The 27,447-nt window shown below is 43.2% G+C and overlaps 1 protein-coding gene across 5 annotated transcripts in view; it reads left to right on the forward strand.

Moving 5' to 3' along the window:
• AMBRA1 (autophagy and beclin 1 regulator 1) overlaps window positions 1-27,447 on the forward strand; it is a 136,765-nt gene that overhangs the window by 13,895 nt on the left and 95,423 nt on the right. For 3 of the 5 annotated variants that reach the window (XM_074824079.1, XM_074824077.1, XM_074824078.1), the window contains exons 6-9: window positions 194-260; window positions 829-2,288; window positions 19,970-20,056; window positions 26,702-26,884. In XM_074824079.1, coding sequence (XP_074680180.1) covers window positions 194-260; window positions 829-2,288; window positions 19,970-20,056; window positions 26,702-26,884 — 1,797 coding nt within the window. Of the gene's footprint in view, window positions 1-193; window positions 261-828; window positions 2,289-17,048; window positions 17,102-19,969; window positions 20,057-26,701; window positions 26,885-27,447 lie in introns of all 5 variants that reach the window. The other 2 variants (XM_074824081.1, XM_074824080.1) reach the window with 2 other exon arrangements.

Here is a 27,447-nt window from a genome sequence, read left to right on the forward strand (position 1 = left end):
TTCAGCTAGATAAGTATGTTTTCTTCTTAATGCATATACTTTTTGACATCCTTCAGAAGATGATGATGCTAATGTAGTAATGTTCTTATTGCAAATATTTCACCTGGGGTTTTCTTCCCTGCTGTGTCCAACTTCCTGTGTCAGTGTGGGATGTGAACTGATGATTGATATGCTGGCTCTGCTTTTGTTTTAGGCTGGTACGGTTTGATCCCTTGGGACACTACTTGCTTACAGCAATTGTTAACCCTTCTAACCAGCAGGTAAGGGGCATGTCAGTACCTGTATTGACTGGCTAATTACAAGATGCTCTACATACATTGACCCTAGTCTGTTCCTGAGCAGCCTTGTGCTTTTCTGAAAACTTGAAGTCCTTCTAAGCCGAGTTCTGTCTCTCCTTAATTGGTCCCAAGAATGTTCCTGTGTTATGTGCAGGGCTATTAAAGAGCTCTCCGATGTGTGTTTGTTTTGCCCTCACTGTCTCATTAGTGTGGGACAGATGTCCCAGTGGCCTTGCTCTTTCAGTTCTGTTGTGACATTCTGCTGGATTTGAAGCTATGCGAGGTATTAACAGTGCTCCCCACAGCTGCTGACCCTCAGATGCTGATGCTTCTGTTCGTATGAACAGTGTATTGTCAAAGCTCAGCAGACTGTAGGAAGAGGTTGTCTGGATCCATAAAATGAACTTTGAAATGCTCTCAGCTGGTTTCCTGCAAGTCAAGGCCTCTAGGAAGGGACTTACTGCAACCTTTCATCTGTCTGGGATGGTAGCTGACTTTCTGCTGGGATTTTGCTGTGAGGTGACTGAACTTTGGTCGCTTCCCTCTGCAGAGCGACGAGGAAGTGGAAATCTCCGTGGACAGCACCGAGATGCCGCATTATCGCCAGCGCGCTATCCTTCCGTCTCAGCCTGTGAGGCGCACGCCCCTCCTCCACAACTTCCTGCATATGTTGTCCTCCCGCTCCTCCGGCATACAGGTGGGAGAGCAAAACAGTGTTCAAGACTCTGCTACCCCATCCCCTCCACCGCCTCCACCACCACCACCTCCGCCTCCAGCCAGTGAGAACACAAGGGCATCTGTCTATAACAGGCTCCGGGAGCGTGTCAGCTATCCCACAGCAGAGTGCTGCCAGCACCTGGGGATGTTGTGCCTTTGCAGCCGATGCTCTAGTGCAAGACTTCCTTCTTCTCTCTTCCCACACCAGGAAAATGCACCCTCCACGTCTTCAGGGGCCACTGGCACTTCCTTCTCCTCTGTGCAGACAGAGCCTTATCAACCCCCAGAGCAGGCATCCGTAGCGCAGGAGGAGCAGGGGATACTTAACAGGCCCTCTGCTTTCAGCACGGTTCAGAGCAGCACTGCTGGCAACACCCTGCGCAACCTTAGCCTGGGCCCCACGCGGCGGTCCCTCAGCGGGCCCTTGGCGGGCCACCAGTCCCGGTACCAACAGTCTGCGAGAGAGACGGCTTCGGGCTTAGGCGGGTCTGACTGGTCCAGGACAGTGCTGAACATGAGCTCTCGGTCAGAGCTGGAAGCCATGCCTCCCCCTAGGACCAGTGCCTCCTCCGTCAGCTTGCTGTCGGTGCTGAGGCAGCAGGAGGGAGGTTCCCAGGCATCGGTCTATACCTCTGCAACAGAAGGGAGGGGCTTTCTGGCCCCAGGGGCTGAGGCGGACAGTGGTAGTAACGCTGGCCCGAGCAATCCGGCCAGCATCCGTAATGAGCTCCAGTGTGATTTGAGGCGATTCTTCCTGGAATATGACCGGCTTCAGGAGTTAGATCAGGGGATTGGTGGGGAGCCCAGCCAGGCGCAACAGGCTCAAGAAATGCTCAACAACAACATTGAGCCTGATCGGCCGGGTCCCTCCCATCAGCAGACTCCACACAGCAGTGAAAACAATTCCAATTTGTCCCGGGGTCACCTGAACCGCTGTCGCGCTTGTCATAACCTGCTGACCTTTAACAATGACACGCTGCGCTGGGAAAGAAGCACGCCTAGCTACACACCAGGGCAGGTCCAAAGCACGTTTGAGGGTGTGCCTCCAAATACCAGCCAGGTGCAGCCTGCAGAGAGAACCGAGGGCAGAGCTCCTGCCTCTAGCAGGCTGCAGCTGGGCAGCTCTTCCACCCCGCAGGAGGAGAGGACCGTGGGAGTGGTCTTTAACCAGGAGACGGGGCACTGGGAAAGAGTTTACAGCCAGTCGGCTTCAAGCAGACCTGGGAATGTATCACAGGAGGCCTTAAACCAGGAAATGCCTGAGGAAAGCTCAGAGGAGGATTCACTCAGGAGGTAAGATAAATGCTCAGCCTTCCTCCTCTATTTTTTCTTAAACCTTTCCCAGCTAGTCTGACTTTCTCAGTATTTTCAAAGTTAAAAACCTTTTCTCATGTGGTCGTGTGCTATTTATGTAGGTGAAAATAGAGACATTTCAGTGATGTCTTTTATAGCTGCCATTGTCATGCTGCAGATGGGTTCTGGAGATTGTAAGGACAGAGACCAGGCCTATCAATAGGAAAGGAGGATGATGGTAGAGGCAGGCAAAAGGATGGGCTCTGGCAGCAGATCTCTGGGGTGAACTGTGCTCCTGCTGTTTCCCAGACACTGCAGAAGGTGGGAAGATGGGATGTGCTACGTGTCCTTTGTGCCCTGTACCACACGTGTCCTGCACACAGAGAATCTGCCCAGGGTAGGCATGGAAAATTGGGCACAGTTACCGAGAATTGCTTTCTTGAGTGCTGTGTCTTGTTGAGGTTGTAGTTGTTAAGTTGGAAGGGTTAACAATCATTTCCTTGGTGTAGCCATACAGAGCAAAAAAAAAAAGAAAAAGTCAAAGCTCTGTGTCAGTGGTTTGGGCATATACCACAGTTGTGAGCGTTTGGCCAAACCCATGCAGTTTGCTTGCCTTTGATAAAGAGGTAAGTGGCTCCTGTTGGCCTGCTGTTGACCCTCAAGGGTAAGCTGGTTGGGGGTATGCTGGTCACTGAAAATTTTAGTATTCTTTTTTTAAGGAGGTGATTCTTTTTTGGAAGGATTTTTTTTTTATATACTTCAGATGTGTTACAAGAAACAGAATGAGCCAAATCAAACTTGCACCAGGAAGGACCTGTGCTTTGTGTGACAGTGTCTCCACTGCCTTGTATGGATGATTCAGCTACATTGGTACTTTGGATAGGGCTTCCCTACTGGGTTTCAGTTTGGCATCCTCTCTGTCAAGAGACTTGTGCTCTTGTCAGAAGAAAGGTCCAGTCTTGCTCTTTCTCAGAAATGGATGCTTTGTGCCATAGGAAAGCAAAGTTTGCAGGTTGGATGCAGATGTAACTGACTGAGGAGGCTTTGTACACAGGAGTGCCTGAGGAAAGGGAATTCTTTTCTTCTTCCTGCAGATAAGCTGATTATACTCAGGCTGGAACAGTGGCTGCTTTTCTTGTTGCTGTAGTTGCATAGAAAATAAGTGGTGGTGGTCATGAAATTATTCATCTGCTTCTAAATCCTTGCCCCAGTTTTCTTTATAGCCTGCCATAATGAGAGTATCAAGCTGATTACATGGTAACTACTTCTTTCTTGGGCCTCAATTTACCTGCCTTTAATTTAAATCAGATATCCTCTAGTCCCCTATTAAAGGGCAGAGAGGTGAGAAGGAGCTGACAAATTTAGCTTTAAAATGGCACTTGAGTAAGTCTTGCATTATCTTTCTTTTGAAATAACTGTACATGCTCATATCATCTCCACTGTGTAGCTTGTTCTGTGGGCCGAGTCACTGTAGTGTCAGACATAACAGGGGCAAATAACCTTTTTATTGATCAGGTGATTGGCCCATAATTGAACCATGAGGTGTGGTGGGATCTGGAGATGTGATCTTTTCTGTGGGAGCTGCAGAATTTAAAAATGCCCCGAGGCATATAACTCAGTCCACCCCAGCATGCAGGAGCTGGACAGGTTGCTGCCTAACAGCTGGAGCCCTGTGACTAAATCTCTGGGTCACTTTGCCTGTTGCCCATGGTGGTTGCTGCTGCCTGCCCAGTGGCTGTAGCATCTGTGCAGCGTTAGTTGCTTACCTGGTCATCTGTGCAAACAGGTGCTTTTTGCTGAGATGTTAATTTGTAGTGTGTAGTTTGATGTGTGACTTTATTTCCAGAGGAATTCCTAGAAGGTGAAAACTTTAGTGAAACCCTTTTGGCAGAGGTCGCTGAGAAGCTCATAGGAGCTTCTTGTTTTCCCAGTCTCCTGCTTCTGTTACCAGGCTTTTCTCAAGAACAGGCATGGCAGGGCTTTCTGCTTCCCTTCTAACTGAAGTCAAGGTAACTGTGTAGGGTACTGAGGGAAGGAAGCTGGAAGCAGTGAGCAGTCTGGTATTAAATGCTCATGGCAATTTCCTTGAAGTAAAACTTTATTTCCTTCATGTTAAACACATTGGGTGGACTTGGGAGCTTTATGAAATCTTTCCCCTTAAAAGGAACCCTGCATGTGGGATAGCTATATCCTGCAGGTGTAATCTTCTGCCCTTCTCAAATTAGTTGTTTTCCTTATAGATCAATAACAAGTCAGCAAGTGCCCACTTATCTAATTTTGGCAGAGAATGAACATCCTCACATCCAGCCGCCTTGTCTCCCAGACCTGGGGTGTACTCCCACAATGGGAAGTGCTGGAACTACTACTGCACAGCAGAGTCCAAAATGTCTGTTAACCTTTGCAGCTGCAGAAGCGTGCAAAGATGGTGGCCAAGGGTCATGAGATGTAAACAATGTAATGCTGAAGGTGCTGGGGAAATAGAAGAGGGAGGGTGAGCCTTCAAGCCTGAGGGTACACGTGATAACTGCATACACACTTCAAATCAATGTAATTTTGTGCCTGTGGACCTCAGGTTAGTTCTTAGTGTTGGACACCCGCGTAGTTGTTTGTAGCCTGTCTTATATATGTTCTGTTCTTCTTTGTCTCTCCATTAGATGTCCTCATTGGGCAATTGAGCTCTGTATTCAAAGGCCAGCTGAAAAACTAAGATAAAAATTGTGTCTGGAAACTGAGTGTATATTCTCATTCTGTGTCCATGGGCAGGACCCATTCCTTGACCTGTCTTGCCTGCTGAGAAGTAGCTCGCTGGGAAGACACTGCCATTGAGGGTCAATTAAGTTAATAGGTAGTTTAATGAAGGCTGTTCTTTGAATTCTGTTGATGCAGCTATGTCATCTGGGTAGGGAGAGAATTCGCTCTTTCTGACAGTGCTGGGCTAATCACCTTGGGCTAATCATGAAGGCATTAATAAGCATGTAATGAAGCTATTCCTGACTAACAGCTCTGGCACCTCTGTTAGGAAGAACATGTTGCTGGGAGCCTTGGCAGTACAACAGTCCTGCCACGTTCAGCTTGGCCTGAAAGCAGCACGGGCACTGAGCTGTGTGCTTCTTGAAGCTGTGTCAGTGAGGTATGAAATTGGGGAAGGTTTATAGTCTATCTTAAGCAGAAGTTGGTGAGACTGAGCTTCAGCTTTTCTGAGGTTCTCCAGGCTGATCTCATTCAAATGTAGGGTTTTTTCCACTGTGGATCTATCTTTACCTCATGTCTGATATCAAAGTGAAAAGAGCCTCAGAAATCTCTGAAGTTGTTATGTGAAATGTGCTGCATAAAATTGGTGATAGAAGCTATTGGCAAGATCTGGATGAAGGAATGATAACTGAGCAACAGATGATAGCTAGTTTGATTTTTCTATAACTTCCTGTTAATTAAAAAACGGGTTAGGAAGTATTGTGTTAATACTGTAATCTTAGTGAGGGAAAAGATCCTGTCATTTAAGCCTGACTTTAAACCATTGTTGCTGTGTGGGCCAATTCGGGTTGATAGTGAAAAGTTGAACAGGGAGTGAAAGAAGATTCTTATAACCAGCTGCTTGTTTGAGAGGAGCTAGTGCCACCTTCTTAAGAAAATGGTATGTAGAATCCTAGCAGTGGTCTCCACTGAAATTCATTAACTGATGAGCTGAAATGTTAGGTACAGTGCAATGCTGACTAAAAAAACTGATCTTCAAATGCTGCTTTTTGGCTATTTTAGTATGACGCAACAAAACTAGTGTGTTATTTCACAAAAAAGAAAATCCTTTGGTTTTAAATCTAGTGTTGTCTCTGAGCTCTGGCATGGCACTCCAGGCCGCAGTCTTTCTAGAATGGATGCAAGGAGCAAGTAGTGCCACATGTGTCCCTGTTGACATATTTCAAACCCTCTCCTGTGAAACAATCCTTAGAAAGGGGGAAGAGGACACAAAGGGAAACTTGTCTTCTATTCATTCAAGATTAGGCTGCTCATAATACACTAAGGGGGCAACTCTGATAGTGTTTACCTGTCTTATTTTGACTAGACATTTGAATGAATTAGTGCAAATGAAAGAGAGCCCTGTCCTATTGCCAGGCAGGTTTGCATGAAACCTGTGTTTCAAGAGGAAATGCTTATTATCCTTATGCTTCCATTAAGAAGCTTTGTCTGGCAATTATGTTAAACTTCTCTAACCACTCCATTGCACTCATTCCAGAGGTCAAATTCTGTAGGCTGTGGTATGAGTAACTTCTGTGCCTGTGTCTTACGAATGCATAATGTTTTCACCTTGCCTCACCAATTTAGTTTGGCAGATGAGATAGACTGTTGAAATTATCTGAAAATCTGGCAAGTCCTTTGAAGTGTCCTGGGTGGTGGTTTTGCCATGCACCCAGGTAGGAAGGAGTGTATGTAGGTGGGGGAGTTTGTATTGTCTGGGGATGCTTGTATAAACTCCTTTATTTTGTTTGTGGGTGTATAAAAGTGCAGAGTCCGCAGCGCTGTGCAAATAATTGACCTGCTGAAGTTGCACAGCTTGCCAAAGGCATTGCTTTTTGATGTGTTTTAGTCTGTTGGATGCTCTGCACACAAGTGACACACGCGGACCAGATTCCCTGGAACCATGTAACAGGGTCCAGGGTCAAATTTCTGTCTTTCATTTTGTCACCTCTTGTCTGAGGACTGTGGTCCCTCCTGCTTGCATTCTTGCTATGTGATGTGAACCCAGTCTTTTTTCCTGAGCTAAGATTGTGTTGTGCTTTGTCTGGATGAGAAAGCGCTCTCTCTCTATATATATAGGATTGTGAAATGTGATCCAGGTGTCAGCAGTAAACGTTGCAAGTGAGTTTGACTGTGTTGTGTTTCCCTTAGAAAGGTTTAAATGCTCTATCTGTGGTTTCACCTGTTAGCCGAATGTGGACCTTTGTGCCCTGCTCGTCAAACATGTAGAGGCCTGACATAACACCAGGTGCAGCAGGGTGCAAGCGGTGGTACTGTTCTCACCTGCCTGGGCAGTACGGTGACTCCAGCTCATATCATGACTCTCTTCGGTCTTGATGGCCATTCTGGCAGCACGTAGCTCTCTGTACTTACAAAAGGTATGAAAGGAAGCACCTCGTCTGTTCCCCTTTGAATTGCTCAGAATTTATTTTCATATTGCTTTGCTGCCACAAGGGGGTAATGTTGCTTCTGCTCCAGGCTTTCCCCATCTCCTTGCAGAACCAAAAAGTTTCAGAGTTCCTGTATTAAGAAAACAAGGTAGCTTGAGGACCCCACCAGTCCTAAACTGCATCTTATCTTCTTAGTTACCATACGTTTGCAAGGTCTTCAGTGTCTGGGGAAAGGTGTGAATGGGGATCCAGAGGGGAAATGGCTCTCATAGAGAATGCAAACAACAGAGGAGCTTGTCCTCTTGGTTTTTGTCAGGGTTTGAAAAGGAGAGATGTGGATCTGAGGTGAGACAGATGTTTTGTCTTTCTGATATGCAAATGCCCATGAGTTAGAGCTGTAAAAGACCTCGCCAAGTTTGCAGAATTCGCCAACTTTGTAGAATTCGTCTTTGCAGGCTTCTTGCTCATTGCCTGCCAAGCCTGGAGCAGACCTTTCTTTCCAGTCTGCCTTCTCAAAGGTTTTTGTTTGCATTTAAATGGTTGCTCATCCATCCTCAGCAGACTTCCATAATATGGGGCTTATTTTCTGGAGGAATGCTTGGTAGATGTTGACTGGAGTCTGGGTGGTCACCTTTTCCATGGGGCTGTATTTATTTTCTTGTTCAAGTATGCCTTGACTTAATACCTAAATTTTGGGGCTTTTCCATAAGAAGGCTGTGGATATGTTTGGGATTGGCTTTTTTTTCTGATGGAAATAGGCATGGCTTACTCATGGTCATGAGGGGATGCCTCTTCTGGTTCTAAATAGATATGGTGTACAGCTGGGATCCAACTGGGACCAGGCTGTGGTTAAAGCAGACTGACAGGGTAGGAACAGCCCCATTTCTACCCAGCAGTGGTGAGTCACTTTTACAGTTTGTTCTTGAGTTCGTGCTGGAGCCTGAGCTGCTGATGTGCTGCTCCGGTTTTTGATTGAAATGACCCGGCTGTTCAGATCTCTGCATAGATTGGCTTCTGGTAGCTTTCTCACTATGGAAAGCACTGAATGAAAAGACTACATGTCACTCATATTCTAGCCTTAAAACCGTAACAACCAAAACACTTCCTTGCCCCCTGCCCTGGGTACAGAGTTGCCTACTAGGAGACAGTTCTGAAATTTAGCATCAAAATAAGAGGGTAGTGCTACTCCCTTTACTTTTTCTTGGGGGTGGGGTGTGTGGAACTAAAGCAGGAGGGAATCACCTTACCTAAAGCTCCAAAATGTGTCTTGTGGTGAAACGGAACACATACCTAGTGTATTCCGTCTTGGTTTGGTCATTATTTCATAAAACCCACATTGTGACTATTTTTTTCCTAATTGCTTACAGCAGTTGTGGCTTGCTTATTCAGATATTTAATATCTATTGTGGCAGTGATGAGTTCACTGAAAAAGGGGGAACTTGAGCAGGAGGATGGCACACCTCTGAGCTGTGGAGGAGAGAGGCAGCAGTACGGTGCTGGCTGCTCAAACTGCACGTCGGTGGGAATATGGCCTGTGCCAAATCTAAATGGACCTACCCGGTATAACTTCTCCCCACCCCTTATATTCAGACCCATTACTTGTGGAAACCTTTCTAGCCTGATGTCCTGGCATTTGTAGTTTGGGCTCAGCATTTTGTTTAAACTTGTGGTGTGTAGACCTTCTTTGTCCTGTGGAAAGAAGGAGTTTTCTGGCAAACCTTGTAGCCTCCATGTGTAATGTGATAGTTTGGGAAACGGTTATGCTGTGCTGTTTTCAGGCTTGGTAAGAAATAATTCCAAAGATGCTTGTTACAGTTGTTGAAAATGATAGTGATAGAGATAAGTAATATCTCAGTAGTGAGGAATAGTGGAGTAAATAGGAGTTATGAAGGTATTTGCAAGCAGAGACAAGAGATTCAGGTTTGGGGTTGGGAAAAGGTGCTTGGGGAGAGAAGGCCAGACCTGTGGGGTGAAGGAATGATTTCTGGAAATGTTAGCCTGGACACATAAGAATGAACGAAGACCTGATTTGTCAGTGCCAAACATAAAGTGAAGTATAATCTGAAGGTGACATGAACATTTAAACATGATAATTAGCAGTGTTTATGGGTGAGATGTGCAGGCTGTGGACAAACTTAGCAAGTATTGTTTGTTTGGCCTTTTCTAAAAATGGAAAATACAAATTAGTTTTTATCATGAGAATGTAACCACAGCCTGAACTGTAGGAGAGGCTGCCATGATATCTACATGGTCAGTTGATGTCTATGTGAGCTCTGAGGTTATTGCTGCCACCCTTCCAGCTTTGTGGGTTTTTTCCAGACTGAGCCTGCTGTCTCCGTGTGGGCAGAAAAGACTTGGTTTTACTGACATGGTACAAATTTGAGCTCTTGAATGTGCTGCTAGTTGTTATGTAGAAGAACAAGTGAAAGAGGCTCCTCTTTTCTTGCACGAATGTTCCTCCCCCTGCCGTTGCTGGTTTTCTGATTTAAGAATACTGTAAGGTTGCTAGAGCTCTTTTACTTCATTACTGAGAGTTGTTGGGGGGGAAAAAATGATGCCTTGTGCCTTCTCTCTTGCAGTGACTAATAGAGGTCACTCCCTGCTGCTGAGCTTCCCCGAGTACTTTGGAGAGCTGAGCATGTGCAGTCTTTGCCAAACTTGCAGAGAGGCTTAAACCTTCTTTTCTTTTTCTTGGCCTGAATTTAAATATACAGCAATGACTGTAGCACACAAAAAGAGATTCTTTTCCCCATGTTACTCTTGAAGCAGCTCGACTTGCAAATTAAGCAGGTATAGAAATAACTCTGCTTTCTCAGTTTCCACAGTTGAACCACCGCCCTTCTCCCACCTCTTTTTTTGGTAGTACAGGCCTAGCAATGAGGAGTTCACCTATGAAGGAAGTAGGTAAACTTGTTCTTCAATCTCCAGGAAACGGAGACCTGTTTCCCTACCTGCTCCAGCATGGCAGCAAGGGAACTTGTTGAAATTGGATTCCAGTGATGTTTCTTAATGAGAATGGAAGAGGTACATGGTTCCAAACTGGCTTGTTTTTTTGCTTCTACTGAGGAGTAACGAGATCTAGAGCTGGGTCGTTGTTTTGTTTTTTGGGGTGGCTTTCTGGTGTTGTTTTGTTTTCTGAAGAAGGCCTATATGAGATGACCATACAACAAAGATCTTAAACACAAATTGCTTAGAAGTTGAAAGACAGCTGACTTCAAAGAGATAGCTATTTGAGGATACCATAAAACATATCAGTTCTCAGCTTTCCTACAGGCAGAGAGAAAGTGTGAATAGCTTCCCTCTCTTGAAAGCTGTCCTTTGTTAGACTGGCTGGCTCCTGTGCTGTCTGCACATGGCTTCCCTGCTGCCTCCTGATCCAACTGCTGCAGGGCGGGCAGCATGGCCAGACAAGCTCCCTTGACCTAGAACAGTTCCTTCTGTTCCCATTTTTTACTTATGTGCATTGAGTTCCTGTGCTCGTAGTAATCTGTCTAGGGGATGATGTTCAACTTATGATTAGTGGTGGTCTTTGACATGCTTAAACTGTCTAGCTGTGATTCCTAGAGCTTGTTTGGCTTCAGATAAGTAATGTTAAAACAATCTCTATGTTTTGTTTTGGTTTTTTCCTTTTGCCAAGAAACAAGTTATGGGCAGGCCCTCAGACCTTCTATTTCAGGCTTCTTGCTCAACTAAAAGCTCTGTAGCTTTCTTGAGTGTGGGAAGGCGCTGGAGATGTTGGCAGTATAGTGTGCCTGTTTTTTATGCTAATACAAGCCCTTAATCGTTAGACGTGCAGTCACATACATTGCATTCGTGCACTCATTCTTCACGCTCTTTATAAATGCATATGGCACGATGTGCCTGGGGACAAAGTACCCTCATCCAATTATTCACTCCTTATTACAGAATCTGGGCTGGAGAACTTGCAGTAGAGCAGCATGCATCTGCTCTCTGGGCCTGGAGCAAGAGGAGAGAGAGGGACCTGTGATCTGACTCAGTAATACCACTGTAACCAAAATAGTGATGACTCTAGATTTCTCCAGTTGAGACGTTCTGGTCTGTTGAATAGCTAACATGCATTTTAAACATCTTCCACATACATATTTAACTGATTGTGCCAAATGGCTGTTTGTGTGATGATGTAACCGACCCCCTCCCTTGCTCTTCTTGAGAAAGCACCTGCTGGAACTGAAGGCTGTGAATAAACAGGGTTCATTATCTGCCAGGAAACTGACTCATTTTTTCTGCTTGAAATGCATTAGTATCAAATCCTTCCCCTCTCTTCCTGAAGTGGGAAGACTGGGGTAAGTGGCTGAACTACCCTGCCAGTCATCTGTTGACCTGACTCTCTTCATTACTCCAGCCTGAACGAGAACATTTTAAAGGAAGTGATTGATGTGTGGTGGGACCCCTGTTTTCATAGCCTTAGAAGCCTATGGAGATAACGGTACGGCTTCTACCCCCTCAGGAAAGACACCTCCTCTTCAATTCCCAATGGAGAAGCAGGAGCCCTGTGTAATTATCCCAGAAGCTGACGCAGATCTGCGTGCGTGGGTAAGCAGAGATTTCTGCTGTCCACACAATCTGTGGTGTTGGGAACTCCCAGAACAAGGAGAATTTGAAGCAGACATTATATATATGAAGGTAGGTAGAAGAGCACACAGGAGAGTAAAACTGTCTGCAGGCTGAGGAAGTTCAGTCCTGCTTTCAAGCCTGTTGTCATAACCATGATGACTAGGAACTGATTCCCTCTAGCTGAATTTCTGATACAATTGCATGTTGTTAAGGGTCTAGGTGGAAGAATGTGATGTCTGTCTTCAGCTTGGCAGAGGTGCCTGCCCCGTTCTGAGCACTGGTGTAAAACTGCCACTGTAGAGCAAAATAGCACATGCAATAGCTTGAGCTGATTTAAATTTCTTCTCCCCTCCCCGCCCTTCAAGTTTTGCCCCTGCAAAATGAAAGCACAAGGTCTTTCATCGTTCTTTTCATGTTGGAGTTACTGCCAAACTAATCAATGCTGCCACAGCTGCTCTTGACCCTTTTAATGTCTGTCATGGATGTATGCTTCCTCTTGCCTGTTGAAATAACACATTAATCATTCCCCGGGTGCTGTATGATGAGGACCTCTGCATAATGCTCACTCATCTTTTGTTCTGATGCATGGCCTTTGTCAGCAGGTGAAGTAATAGATTAACAGTGTGACCTTGGGTCCACTTAAAAAAATCTGTCATCTTCCTCAGAACCACTGACCTTCCCTATGATGAGCTCCAAAGGTGCTGCATAGCTCCTGTGGCATCAGGTGGTAAATAGAAATTAAAGTTCCTAGTCCAAGAGCAGAGGTGCAGTAATAGCACAATTTTCATGTGGTATTACTTTCTAGTTAAACTGAAGCAGGTAAATGTTAAAGGGTTAACCATGTTCTTCTTGAAAGTCTGCTCCCTGCCTTGTAATTAGGAAAACTCAAATCCCGGTGCTTGTCTCGGCTGTTCCAACTCTTACCTACAGTTCTTTGTTTTGTATAATCGTGCTCCTTTTCCCTGCACACCTTCCCAAATGTACTCCTTCCCATCCTGGCTGAAGACCTGATGTGCTGTCTGTTTTCTGACCAAGAAATCCTTGTTTTCTACAGGATTCTTGCCCAGAATCAGTGAAGGGGGGAAAAAATGTTTTTTGTGATAATTTCTGTCCTATATCAAACCTGGTTCTCTGACAACTCCGTACCTCCAGCTGGAAATGATGTCTTCTGTGTCCCTGGTTGCCCTTCAGAGTTAGCACAAGTCCTTTCTCACAAACAGGCCAAAGTGTTCTGCAAAGGCCATGTTTGGAACATATTGCATCTTTGCTGTCACTGCTTCCCCTAAAGAAAGGAAATTTTCTTGCAAAGGATGTTAATTTTGTGGAATAACTAAAAAAAAAAAAAGAAGTAATTAAAAGAATGCTTAACAGGGCTTGGATACTCATAGGCAAGGCAGCCACCAACTCTTGTTCTTCACTGAGGATGAGTTGTATGGCAAAGATGTGAACAAGGGGATGGAGGAGCTAACTCTGAGAACTGCAGAAGTGTGGGTGCTGATGTTTTCATCAGTAGAGAAATTCTCAGGTATTTATCTCTTGTAGATAATTACAACTGTCTTGAGTTTGACTGTTTTGTTTGACTGTTTCTTCTCCTCTAATAATCTGCTTCTGACCTGTCTTGATTCAGTCTTGATGCCAGGCTAAATATGTTTAACCATAACCATGTGAAAGCTTGAACAATCTAGAAATGTTAGTTTAGAGGTATCGGAGCAGATTATGTTAAGGACTTAATTTTAGAAATCATTTTTTCAGGCAATCTTTAGAACTGCATACTGATTGCTTTTTTTATTTTAAGCTTGAATATGAAACTGGTGATAGCAATAATGTTTTTCTGTTTGAAAAGAACTACCAAACTTTTATGGAAAATAAGCTATGGAACAAAACACTTGATGGTTTCTGCTTACGTGATTTCCATTTGCTCTTTGAAAGTAGGCAGCACAATACAGAGATGTCTGAAATAATTTTTCCCTATTCTTCTGAGGAAAGGGAAGGGGAAAAAACCCAAGACAGTGGATTGGATTGGTTGAGATTTTTGTTTAGAATAGTTTTCTAGCGTTCTATCAAGGCTGTAATTTATCTCCAAGAATTAATTGGCTTTGGTAACAGTCAGTAGTTGAGTTTAGGTTTTGAGGGAGGGTAGCAGTGTTATTGGGCAGCTGGAGAACATTCAGCTGTCTTCATGCTTCAGCTTTCTTATTTTCTTTAGGTTAAACATTGCCACGTTGTAAGAGGAAGATGACTGAAGGGAATCTACTTTTAAGCTGTTTCTATTCTTTACATTCATATGAGGAACCACAGGAGCACATCCATCGGGGCAAGTGCTCAGGAGAACTGACTGCTGGCTGTAAATTGGGGGGCTGAAAAAGGGATGTAATAGGAAGTACTGTGGTAATTTCACCTCTAAATGACCGGTAGGGAATATAAAAGCTGTTCCAGGGAGGATATAAAACCAGAGGAGGAAACTCACAGAAGCTGCCAGAGTTGTCAATATATTTCTGCTTCAAAGGATAACTATGAATTGCTCTGTCTTAAGCTCTCTTCGTAGCTGAAGGCTGGGACTGTGGGATGGGTAGGTGTGCTTGCTGTCCTTAGAGTGCTTCATTTTACTGGTTTGCTCTGGTTGTTGGTGTGTAGCAGCAGCTTAGCTGACTGAACACCCTTTTGATTTTAAGGAAACTAAGCCTCAGTGCTGTTTGTTAGTGCGTCCCTTTTGGATGGGGAGGAAAGCCTTCCCTCAGTGTCGCTTGGAGTAGTGCTACTCGTAACGCGTGTGCTGTGACAGCAAATCTAAGATGTGATGTAGGAATTGCATATCCTTAGAAACTGTTACCGAGAAGTTAAATACGCTGCATTTAAGTATCTTCTCAAAGCCAGCGGAGATGAATCACTCCATCCCAAGAGGCTTTGGCGGTGATCCTCGCCCCCGTGGGGAGTGTGGGTATAGTCCAATGGCTGATGTGCTGTGAGGAGGTTGCTTCATGACTATTTTCCCTTTGAACTGCAGCTTCTGGCATTCAGCTGCTTCATTCCTGAGAAATGTCCCTTTTCTGCTTCTAGTGTCTTGTGTGCATGCACTTTCTTTGTCTCTTCCTTGTCTAAAGGTGTCCTGTAACTTGGACCTTGCTTCCTTTCCCCCCTCACTAGCGATTGCTGCTGTTTGCAGACCCGAGGTAACTGAGCAAGCGTAGGGCGGTGGTTCCATAGCTACTGATGTCTGACAGAAAAGGAGTCTGCCGAGATGTCAGTGCTGCTGAGCAGAAGCAATTTATATCTTCTTGTAGTAGTTTTAATAAAAAAAATAAACCAACAAAAAACTACAATCCCCCTCCTCCTATTTTAGCAAGCTGGGCCAGAAGCATCTCTCAGGGTGAGCAGAGTTAATCTTCATCACTGCGGCATTGACTGACAACCTGGAGGATGATAATGTGTGATTTTTTTTTTCTTTTTTTTAAATTTTTTTTTTCCTGTTGAGCGGGGGAGGAGAGTGGAAATTGCAGTTTCTCTGCTAATTGTACTTTAGATGTCATTTGTGACAATTTCATATTGTCTAGACAGAGATAGTGGAGCAATTGCTTTCACAGAGCCTAGTGTTAGCCTGTTACCTATCTGGGTAGCAAAAATTGGGGGTGTGGGAGAGGAAGAGGGTGCTGTAAGCACCAGAAAGGATTCAGGAGTCAAGCATGATCTACTGAAATGTTTCAAAAGGAGACACAAGCAATATGCATTTCTGTTCTCTCTTTGCATGCTTCTCTGTTGGAAACTTGGACATTTAGTGGCTAACAGTTCCTTGTAACAGAGCTGCTTCTATTAGTCCATGGATTATGTTTATCTTCCTTAACAGAATTGTTCCCAGCTTCAGCGTTTACCGTGGTAGGATATTGGGCTACCTTATACTTTGGGCTTACTGAAAAAAAATAGTGTGTGTCTCTTCTGGGAGTTTGGGGGCCAAAAGCTATGAATGTGGCACCTAAGACTTGATAGAGTCCAGCATGACTTACTTGAAAAACATTTGTCTGTGCGTTCCTGAGGGACAGTAGGTTACACTACCAGTGTCACAGATGGGCCACTTTACTGATGATTATAGCAGTACCAAATGCATTCGGATCTGTAACTGGGGCCTTGAAGCTCAGTCTAGAATGAGTGTTTAGTACTCTGGTTTCGGTATGGGTATTGTTATTCTCTGGAACATTAAGCACAGAGATGGTCCATCTGGATCTCATGAGATTGCACGTTACCCTGTTTTGGGTTTTTGCCTACTATATATATTTGTATCCACCTGTTCATTGCTCTGTGATCTGTAGGACAATCAGGCTTTTAGCAGTTACTGTTAACTGAATTATCTTTGTCCACTGATCTGCATGTGGCCCTACTATGTGGCTTGTGTGCCTCAGTGTGAGATAATGCAGGAGCTGAGTTTGGTCTTGGCAGGCTTGGAAGCCTCTGCTGGAAAGGCTCTCTTAGCTGAGACCATGCAACTCAGACAGTGCAGCCTCAGAGAGGGTGCTGGGGAGTGTGATTACGGACTGTATTTGTCATCCTGCTCCCCACTTGCCATAACTATTGGTCATCCTAGGGAGCCCTTCTGGTGAAGGAGTTGCTCCTAAAGAAGCAGCAACTGCTCCTGTTGCTTCATGGGGTGGAGTTACAGCCTGTTCAGGTAAAATTGCAGGGCTGTGAGGCCTGTAGGAGGTCTGTTTACCCAGATACCTGGCCATCCTGTGGCTCAGGCAACTGTTGGTTTGTATTTTACTAAAGTAACACACATCAGTTCTCATCTGAGGTGCCAGGTATTTGGTAGAGCAAGGCTCTTCAGGTATTTATTTCAGGGAGCAGATGGGATGTAGAGGTGAGAACTGTAGATTCCCCAAAGTGCTGTTCCCAAGCCAAACAGAGAAATTCCTGGCAGATTCACACCAAGTGATGACAACATGTGCCCTGCTTCTGCTTCCACACCCTTCTGGTGTCCTCTGGTTGATATACATTTTGGTTTCCTTCAGCACAGCTGCTGGCTACTTTCTGCATTTTTTCTTTCTCTTTTTTTTTTTTTTTTTTTTTTTTTTAACAGGGTGATCCTTCTAAGTCAATGCTCCTCTCAGGCAATTGCCAATCTTTCCAAAGGTGAGAAGAGAAATATGGCTGGAGAATACCTGGAGACTCCTTTCTAACAGAACCATGCAGCATATACTGGTCATCTTCCCTTGTGCCTCTGATTCTGCTATGTCAGTGGATAGACCCTGCAAGGTTGGGAAAGAGGGTGGCGTGTGTAGGTGCCAAGACTTTCGACAGGGATGTTGAGTTTGATGATTATTTGTGTGTGCATGTTATCAGGACACCATAGGCATTGCAGGGAAATGGTATCAAATAAGGGACGTGCGTTGTGTGTAGGTGGCTCACATCTGTAGCTGCTGTTGCTAGACTTGTGGCCTTGCCAGGATCTGCGTGCTGCGGGAGCTTTCTCCCCGATGAAGTCCAGTGATTAGGCAGGGCGGCCTTCCAGTAGGGTGGCAGCCTCGGCACGTCCAGGCTGCTTGCAGAGTGCTGTTTTTAGAGTGCTCTGCATAAGCAGCTCTGAAAAGCAGACTTCTGAAAAGCATGTTGGCGTTGCAGTGGCAGTAACCCAGTCTCTGAACTCTGAGCCAGTGGTTTAGAAAGGGGACAGCTGACTGACTATGTAGAATGTCCCTTCTGCTAATTTTAATCTGCCTAGCTTTCCCTCCAGAAGGAATAAAAGCAGTTTATTATGACACAGGTGATAGGTATACCTCATAGGTGTTATAGATTAAAAGTAATTTAGTGGGAAATAACCACTTCTCAATTTTTAGTGATCAATAATAAATTTATTAGCAAGCGGCGAGTGAGCAAAACAGCACTGGGTGTGCCGGGAGTCTCTGCTCTACCAGGACACACACCTGACCCGGCAGAACCGAGTCCCTTTATAGTGTAGGCTTCATCCATATTCATGATGGGCGTACCCTGAGGGGTCTGCAAAGTTGTAAACAAGTTTTCCCGGGCTTTTCTCAGGTTTTCGCGGGCTTTTCTCAGGTTTCGGCGGGCTTGTCTCAGGTTTCCGTCACAGAAGGGGGGATGACTCAGCACAAGTGTTTTTGTAGTGGCTTGAAGATGGGGGCCATTTTAGCTCCCTTCTAACAACTGATTTTAACAATAGAAACTATATACATATATCTTATTTCTTATTTACATAAGAGAATTACAAAACTGTTCGGCCACAACATCCTGACTACAACTTCTTTTTCCCCTTGAGATTTGAATAACAAATACCATATATGTTTTATTACATAGGTATAGGACTTCAGGTATGCCTCATAAAGCTGTTGCACTGTTTGTTCTGGATTAGCTGCTTTTGCATATATTGACTTATATATTTGGAGCAGGAGAGAGGGTTTGATAAGGCAAAACTGAAGTATGATAACTTTCTGGGGAGCCAAGGGATTCCTAATATCTAGGAGTGTTGAAGGTTAGAGCTTTTGACTCAATAACCTGGGGAATTAATTAATCTTAAAGTTTAAGACATTTAATAACTCTTCTTGAATAAGACAAATGGTTGCCAAGCAACCTCGTGCCAGAGAGGACAGGATTTCTTGCCTTGGGTAGAGAGTCCCAGTGCTTTGCAGCAACTACTGAGTCTCTCAAGCTGACATATGCCTTTCCAAGTAACTGGAGTGATCTCTTGCTGTTCTCTGTCTTCTAGATTTATAATGTAAAATTGAAGTAATTTTTTTGGTTTTTAGTTGCTGGAAGGCAGTGAAAATTTGTCTTGAGATCCTGATGAGGGGCTGCTGCTGGAAAAAAACATGTCTCATTTGCATTTCTACTGTCTTTATCTGGCTAGAAATGGGAATTTGGGCGTAGATTATATCTGGTCCTTCTTCCTGCTTCCTGTGTTGACACTTGCTGTCCTGCATTGCAAATGTGAACTGTGAATTAGGAGCGTGGGGCTAAGAGTAATAGGTTTAAAGTTCAAATCTTTCTCGCCAATTGTGTGTGTGGGTGAATAGAACAGATGTGGTGTTGGACCTCTTTGACTTTCAAACCACAACAGTTTTCATTAAATTACAAAGACTGGAAAACAAAACTTAGCAGGAGTTCCGAGGCAAAAAGACTTGAAACGGAACTCAGCAGCCTTATAAACTTTAGCAGTTGATTTTTCCACTCTCCACACCTGTCCCAAATCACCTCTCTTGTGTTAATCTAATGGCTGCAACAGGCTTGAATGAGTCAGTCTTGAAACAATGCCATCCTCTGCTTTATGACAAGAAGCTAGATAGGGGTGCATGTAGAAGCCAGGGTGGAGGACATGTTCCTGCTATATACTTTTGATTCTGCTGCCTTCATGACTCAGACTTGCTTCTCGCATATTCAAACTGTCTAGCTGCATTTGCATACATTTACTTCTCGAGTGAAAATTTGGTATCTCTCCCTGTGGCTGATTAAGATACAGAGGAAAGAAACATTTAGGTTTTTTTGTTGCTGAAAACCTCTTTCTGAGCCTTGAGACTAAGATTGAATATCTTACTGTGAATTAACACCAGCGGTGCCCTTAAAGCCCACATGCTGAAGTGTGTTTTGTCCTGTGCTCCTTGGCCCATTCCCTCTGTAGCCACCTTTGAGTAGGTAAGAATTTGACAGGTGGCTAATACACCTTTAGTGTTTATGGACCTGGCAAATTGGGATGGCTTGTCTCCAAAGGAGAAAAAGCATCTGCATCTGTCTCTTGAAACTTTGAGGTGGGTTTAGGACCACCTTCTTTGTTACTCAAGGTGTTCTTTCTCCTGCACAGTGAGAATATTACACTTTGAATAGCTATGTGGTGAAAGCACTTATGCTATCAGTGAGTGGTTCGGTATGTTGCAGAATTCTCTGCACTGATGATAGAATTAGTCTTAAGAGGTTTCAGAAAGTAGGGCATGAAAGAGGGAGGATGTTCCTGAATGGTCTTTGACTTCGTCACTTGTTTTTCCTTTCTAGGAGGTTGCTGGAGTCTTCCCTCATTTCATTATCTCGATACGATGGAGCAGGGTCCCGGGAACATCCGATCTACCCAGATCCAGCCAGGTAAGAGCTAAATGCAATATAAAGGCATTTAAGTTTCATAGACAAAAGCATAACTTTGGTATAATTCACTGAATCCTTTGAGAACGGTTCGAATATTGGGCCCATCTCCTCCTCAATGACTTGCCATGGGGGCACGGTGCAAACCAAATGAGAAGATGCTGTTAAGTCTGGGAGAGAATGAGGAAAAGAGGAGAAAATTGCTGTTGAAGTAAGCACATAAGGATTCCTGAAATAATTTGGATGGAGAACACTAGGTGGCAAGCAGGTCCAACAGTAAATGAGATTATAACAATAAATCTGAAATCTCTTTTGAAGAAAAGTGAAGAAAAACAAATAGTCTATTCTGGAGTAAAGGGAGAGTGCAGGAAAGGCAGTTAGGAGCTGGTGTGAGCGGACAACGTGCTTGGAAGAATTGAATGTCTGCATAAATGTATCCGTATGAGAGAGCATAACCAGGATGTTATGTATAGTTAACTAAGAACAAAATACTGACAGTTATTTCTGAAGAGTCATGAATCATTGACATTAGACATAGAAACACCTGTAGTGCTTCTTAATCTCCAGAAGAGGTGGGAGTGTTTCAGAGGACTAGAAAAAGCAAACATGGCAGAGTTATCAAAAATGGAAAGGAGTGATCTTTGCAGTTTCTGCTTAGTGTATTAAGAAAGCAACAGATGGGATAATGTGACCCACAGACTCTGTCAGAAGAAATGATAGAATCGTGAACAGCAAGCAGCTTTGGAAGCTTTCAAAGACTAAATCGTGACAAATAAGCTTTCTTTAGATGGATTTAATAAAGCAATGAATGAGGAAAATTCAGTAAGTGTAAAATAGATCTGATTTAGCCTCTTAGGGAACCTCTGGCATAGCTGCATGAATTGAAGGCTACTAGGATTTATCATAAAGGATAGTACAGGAATACCAGTGTATGAAAATTAGATACCGAAGTTGTTGAAGGAGGTTTGTTTTTTGTTTTGTTTTAATCTCTTTCTTTTTTACATCACTAACAACAAAATCTGCATTTTTATACAGATGATGCTCTAAGTACAAGTTCTGAAATAAATGGCTATGTTGCAGACTGGCCACGTGGTATAATTATGCTGGTGAATAACTCCTTGCTAACTATCTCTGTAGATAAAGGCTTGTAGAGGTGAAATCTTACCATCAGGCTTTTTTCCATTTATTGTGAAGAAAGTTGCTTTGTAAAGATAATTCAAAGGCTCAGGAATGATGAAAATAAAACTGTTTGTAGTGAGGTAAAACTGAGGTGGAGTGTGCTACCTATATGTATATGGGAAACCAACCTAGGTAACTGCAGAAGGTATTGGTAACTGTGTCAGAATGATGCTGATAAATGTAAAAGCTTTCTGAATGGCAGTTGATTAAATGACAGGTAAGAGGATTGATCTACCTGGAAAAATGAAAAGGATATCTTACAAATGTTAATTAAAAGGTATTACTACATTCAGGTCAATTTATGAATGCCAAAAGCCGCTAAATGGCTGGAAGTACACCATTCCTTATTTCTGGAATGGTTAATCCAAAGCAGGCTCTTTTTTTTTTTTTTTTTTTTTGAGCAGAGATTGTAAGAACTGATTCTGGCTCTCTGGGAGCTGCCTTTTAAAAAAGGAAAGGAGAGGTCCTGCCTAGCTTACTGAATTCTTTGTTTTTCTTCTGTCAGATCTCTTCTTTGATGAAGCTTAATAAAATGTATGAAAAGGGATCAGTGCCTGAGGCATTTCCTAGCATAAGGAGCATTGTCAAAAATGTTTTTATACTTGAAGCCATTTTGGAACTGATATAATGCTCTTCACGTGACAGTTCAATTGTTTTTAGGTTGTGGTAGAAGCTATAGTAGCTTGAGTTTATAAGGAGCTTTGGAAGTCCAGTGCTGAAACTTCTTCTCAGAGGGTTAATTTGTTCCAGTAAGTGTCACTGTCCTTTTCAGAGAATGAGAGTCATAGATGTAAATCAGCACGAGTTGGAACTTTAAGTGGGGTAAGATTAGAGTCTTCCTCCACAAACCTTACTGGTGTGCTAGGCTAGTAGGATCTTTTAAACTGTCACTTTAACTTGTTAGAAATTGGGGCTGTGATTAAAAGGAGTGTTACTGCATTTTGAGGGTGGTTTTTTTTGTAGCATCATCAGTTTGTAATGGAAAGTTATGACTTTCAGATGTTTTTAAATAATAAAGTGGAAAAGTGAAACAAAGGTGAAATAAACATACATCCATATATGTCTCTGTGTGTATGTGTGTTTTAAATATGTATTAAAAATTTATATATACCTCCTTAAGACTAAGCAGTCTCCTATGGAGTCTTTTTTTAAAAAAAACCCTGTGTTATCTGAAGAATTTATTTTTGAGAGCATGTGTGTGTTTTATTTCTGCATCTACTGTCTGTAATGGTGCTATATTTGAATAACCTAGGTCAGGAGTGAGGCAGGGAGAACATTTTTTGAAGTTCCCTCAGATTTAGAATGAATATTCTGATGTAGGCTGCAGTAGTCTTTCTCAGTGGCCTCGCTGAACTTCTTTAAAGTCAGCTTGGCTGTTCTGTCATTCTCTACGGTTTCCATATGTACTGAGCTCAGAAAACAATCTGCAGAGGAATCAGATAAAGCTGTCATCAAAGAACACCTATATTAATTTATTTTTTAAAAACAGAAGTACTCAAAAAAGATGCTCCAAGACTGCATATATAAAGCATCACAAGGGTGTTTGGTAGATACATCTCTAGAAAAAATCTAAGCTCCTAGAAAGTTACTGGGAAAGAGACTTTCAGGCCAAATGTTGCCTGTGAGTTGAAGGCTGAAGTGGAATGGAAGCAACCAAAAGTTGGTGTCCGCTACCAGCACTGCCTTCAGCTCAAGGATTGGTGGTATGAATGCCACTGTAGATATCACCAAAGAAATTAATGACACTGCTCAGGGAACCCCTTTAAAACATGTCTGCTGGCTGAGACACATTTAGAGGTGTGAGCTGTGTCAGTGAACATCCTGGCCATCAGCATCAAGGCAGGGCTGATGAGTGGTGTCAGGACTTCTGAAATGTGAGGAAACTTGGGGGTCTGCACAGCAGTATAGTGCTCTTGGATGCAGATATACCAATCCTAGACATTCTCCAGTCGATGTTTTCGTGATATATTTAAAAAAAAAAAAAATTACTTCCTTAGAAGATACTAAAATGAGGCAGGGTGAAGAGAAGCAGCCTTTGTGTAAAAAAATTTCATGTTCAGCTGGTTTGGATATCTGGCTGTAGCTGGGGACACTGTGCTGTGTAGTAGCTTGCGCTTTAGTACTCCTGATGCCACTTAGAGCAAGATATTTGAACTTTACTAATGCTAGCAGAACATTTCCTTCCCTCAGTTCCACTTCTCACTGGCCAGCCAGCAGCACTGGGTGCCTAGACAATGCACTGCCTCTCAGTGACATGGTTGTTGGATGGGACAGAAGCTGTTCAGTTCTGGTTTTTGCACTGCAGCATTTCTCCTGCTCAGTGCCTTGTTCTGTGGTGGTCATGTGGTAGCATAGCTTCTCCTCCTCACAGCCATCTGCTCCAGTAAACGGGGTCCAGTCACCTCAGAGACTAGGTTAATTTAGCTCCTGTGGTGGTGTCAAATACAGCCTGCTGTCCTGTAGACGCAAACTTGGTTTAAGAATTACTGGATAATCACTGCCTGTGTTTTGCCACTGCTTTATGAGAAGCACAGGTGAGAAATAAAGAGGCTTGGCAGCCTGCTGTGACTGGCATGTGTTTAGCCAGCTGGTAGACTAACTTTGGTCAGGGGCTGATTTCCAGTTGTGTTCAATAGCTAAATGAACTGAAGAGATACATTTAATGTTAACTGGCATTTCTTAGGCTGCTTTGCAGCCTTCTCCTCCCTCCAGGACAGCTAAATCGCTTATGCTGGCTCTCAGCTCTGGTTCTGATTTGTGTCATAACTGTATTCCAAAGACAGATACAGCCTGACAAATACAATTTATTTTTTTTCCCCTGCATGCACTCATCTGCAAAGATTAATTCTTTAGCCTATTGCTTTGAATATATTTCTCCCCTGCCCTTTTGTATTTTATCCCTCGCACCTTTCTCTCCGTGTGTCAGGCTTAAGCTTCTTGTCTTCTCTTTGGAAATCTTTTTCACAGTCTATCCAGTCTACATACCAATGTATTGTCAGGAAGCTGAATCTGGCATCTCATCATCCATTATGGTCAGTCTTTGTTGCCTACTCTTTCTTGTTCTTCTAACAAGCGTCCTTGTGTGTTTTTCTTGTGATACACTGCATAATTTGAGAAGACAAAATGTCTGCAAAACTCATTCTTCATATCCTTTTGTAAAACTCTCCCTTTGTGTAATATTAGCAAAGAAAAAAGTTTCAGTGATTACACTGCTGGACTGCTGAGACCACTGTTCATGTTTTCCAGTGTTGCCTTGTTTCCATGTTTCTTTCTTTCTCTATGTGCACATATTATGCCATAAACTTATTTTTAGGCATATGCAGAGGCTTTGGCTTATGGAAAAGGCCAAAGAAGAGAATAGCTCCTCATTTATGAGTGCACTGCTGTAATGCCTTGCTTTTTTTATACTTGGCCTATTAAGTCTTCAGGGCAGTAGAGAGAAGTGCTGTGTTTGTACAGCAAAGCCTTCTATGTTATATAAGCATGAACAGCTTTAATTCATCAAACAGTGCATAAAAGATCCAGGAGGAATCAAAAACAAACTGAGTATGTGTTTCCCCTTGCCCTTTTGCTGCTTATTGACTAAGTTTTTAGACCCCTGATGCTGTAGTCTGTCTGCTAAACTTGCCTCTTTACCAAGATGGCAGTGTAGTAGGGTACAGGGAGCTTACCATGGGGAAGATGCTTTCTCTTTGTGTCTACATGACTTCTATTTCCTTCTTTCTTGCCATCTTCTTTTTTGTTTATACACCCTGAATAGCAGAATCGGAGACTGTATGCGCTTGATGGGTGTCTGCAGCCAAAACAACATGAATACAATCTAGCTCTTGAAGAATTAGTACATCTTTTTCATGCTGCACTAGAGGCAGTCTCTAGAAATACTATTAAATGTAGTTTTCCATTGAAATATGACTTTAGGGATAGTAGCAGAGCACTTTATCAAACTGATCTGATTGCTGCTCATGCTGTTGGGGATGTGAAACTTATCCATGTATATTAAAATCTGATTCCCAGTATATTTGCATAGAATCGGCACAGTCCTGGAAGGGAGGAATAAAACAAGTCTTCTAACAGTCATTATTAGAGAAAATTAAGGAGTTGCATTTTTATCACTAATTGTAGTGTAACACAGTGAAACTGTGTTGTATTGGTCACTATAAAGTTAAATGTATTCTTAAGAGTCTTCATGGCTGATGGTGAGGTCCACTGTGAAATGAATTTAGCTTGAAACTCTGTTCTGAAGATGGGTAGCATTCCTACAAGGCAGACAGGCCACCTCTCTTTGTGAATATATTTTCATCTCTAGACTATCTCCTGGAATTCACTGTTCATTTGAGGGTTTTTTGTTTTATTTTTCTTTGTTTAAAGCTGTTCACACTTTCATTTGTAGATTAAAAATTAGGGCTGCTCTCTCTGTTATTGGTCGCATGCCTGTGGTGCCTTTGCAGGAAATGAGATTATATTTTCATGACCTTGGGAACTACCAGTCTGGTATCTTGAATAAAAAGGAACAAGATCGTGTATAGAGAGGGGTGGTGGGAGGAGGCAGCTAGAAGTTAAAGAAATGGACACTTAATGTCTGATTACTTGTGGGGGAGGTTGTTGTCATCTCCCTCCTCCCCACAAATTAGAGTTCAAGTCTAATCCAAATAAGGCTAAAGAAATGATTATTCAAGCATCTGAGGTGTCTGGACTTTAATACTGAGTAACTGTGTCACAGAAAGCACATGATAGGAGCTGCGGATATACGCAGGGTAGGAAAAGAGAGTGTGTTTTAACCTGTCAGGCATCAAGGAAGGGGGTAATACTGGTGCTGATAACTTGGCCTTTGTCTGCATCACCTATGCATGAATGAGAATTAGGAGTTAATTGCAGAGGAAGGTTTTCCTCTCAGGTGGGATGCAAGGCTTTTAACATATGCCTAGTGGATCTCATTAAATTGCCACTATATGAAATCCCTACCATTCGATTACAAAGTAGTTAAACAAAGCTGTTAAACCTTTTTTTTCTTCTGCTTCATAAATATCCTCAAAACAACAGCACCTTCCTTTAATGTTTATTTGAACACTGCTGCTGTTTGCCATTGCAGGCAGAGTTGACACTGGGAGTGGGCTTGATTCTTACCAGGGATGCTTGCTGGGGTTGGTTATGTAAACTGGTAATAAATGAAACAGTGAGCTCCAAAGAGTCCTGAGAAGCAAACTCAGGGCTTGTGCTTTTTGTCTATAGGTACTGTGTCGTGCTTCTGTTTTCACAACAAGGGAGTCACGTGGGAGTATAATGTATAAAGGGAAAATTATTTCTACTTGCTTTCTTTATTTACTCTGTCTTGCTCACGGATAAAATGCAAACAGCCAATTTTGTGTTATGCTGTTACTGTCCTGGCACTTGGAGCTCAAAAGGAAAAAAAGGACTGGCTGTCATTCTGTGCTTGTGTAATGAGTGTCTGTGTATCTCTTTGTTGCTCAGGTTGTCTCCTGCTGCATATTATGCTCAGAGGATGATCCAGTATCTTTCCCGGAGGGACAGTATTCGACAACGCTCTATGAGATACCAACAAAACCGTCTCCGCTCTTCCTCCTCCTCTTCTTCCACTTCAGAGAACTCAAGCCCATCTGTAGAGGGAAACGATCTGGAATTTGAAGATTTTGAGTAAGCGTGCATGCTGCCTTGCCCTCTTGCTTGAGTCTGTTGTCAGCACAAGACTACTTTGTGGCTTCCTACTGTTTACCAATCAAAGATCTCTCAGGCTTCCTGTAGGAACAGGTTAAGTCAAGTCATTCAATCAATAATTAGAGCAGTGATTGCTACAAATGGGTCTTGTCATTTCTGTTATGAAAATGAAGGATGCTTTAGGCTACCTTCAACACATCAGGCTATCTCAACCAGATTTAAAAGACTGGTTAAATAAAGAAAAGGAGAATCTTTCTCCCATGGAACAGGTGGGGAACCAAGAGTTTTATTAGTCTTCAAATCTTGAGACAGAACAGGAACCATTAAGAGGCTTTGCAGGACTTAGTTCTTTGGTCTAAGGCTGTAGGAGACAGCCAGATGTGTTCTGTTACTTTTACTTGCTCTGTCTGTACAACTTTGTCAAATTAGCTGAAGTTTCTGGGATTGGGGTTTTTTTTGAAGACTTGTGAATCTGTGTTAAGGCTTAGTTTCCTGTGAGGAGAGCAAATGGCCTCTTGTGTCAAAGTGAGGAATGACGCTGC

Source organism: Strix aluco, chromosome 4, assembly GCF_031877795.1.
Source record: "Strix aluco isolate bStrAlu1 chromosome 4, bStrAlu1.hap1, whole genome shotgun sequence".
Classification (NCBI taxonomy): domain Eukaryota; kingdom Metazoa; phylum Chordata; class Aves; order Strigiformes; family Strigidae; genus Strix; species Strix aluco.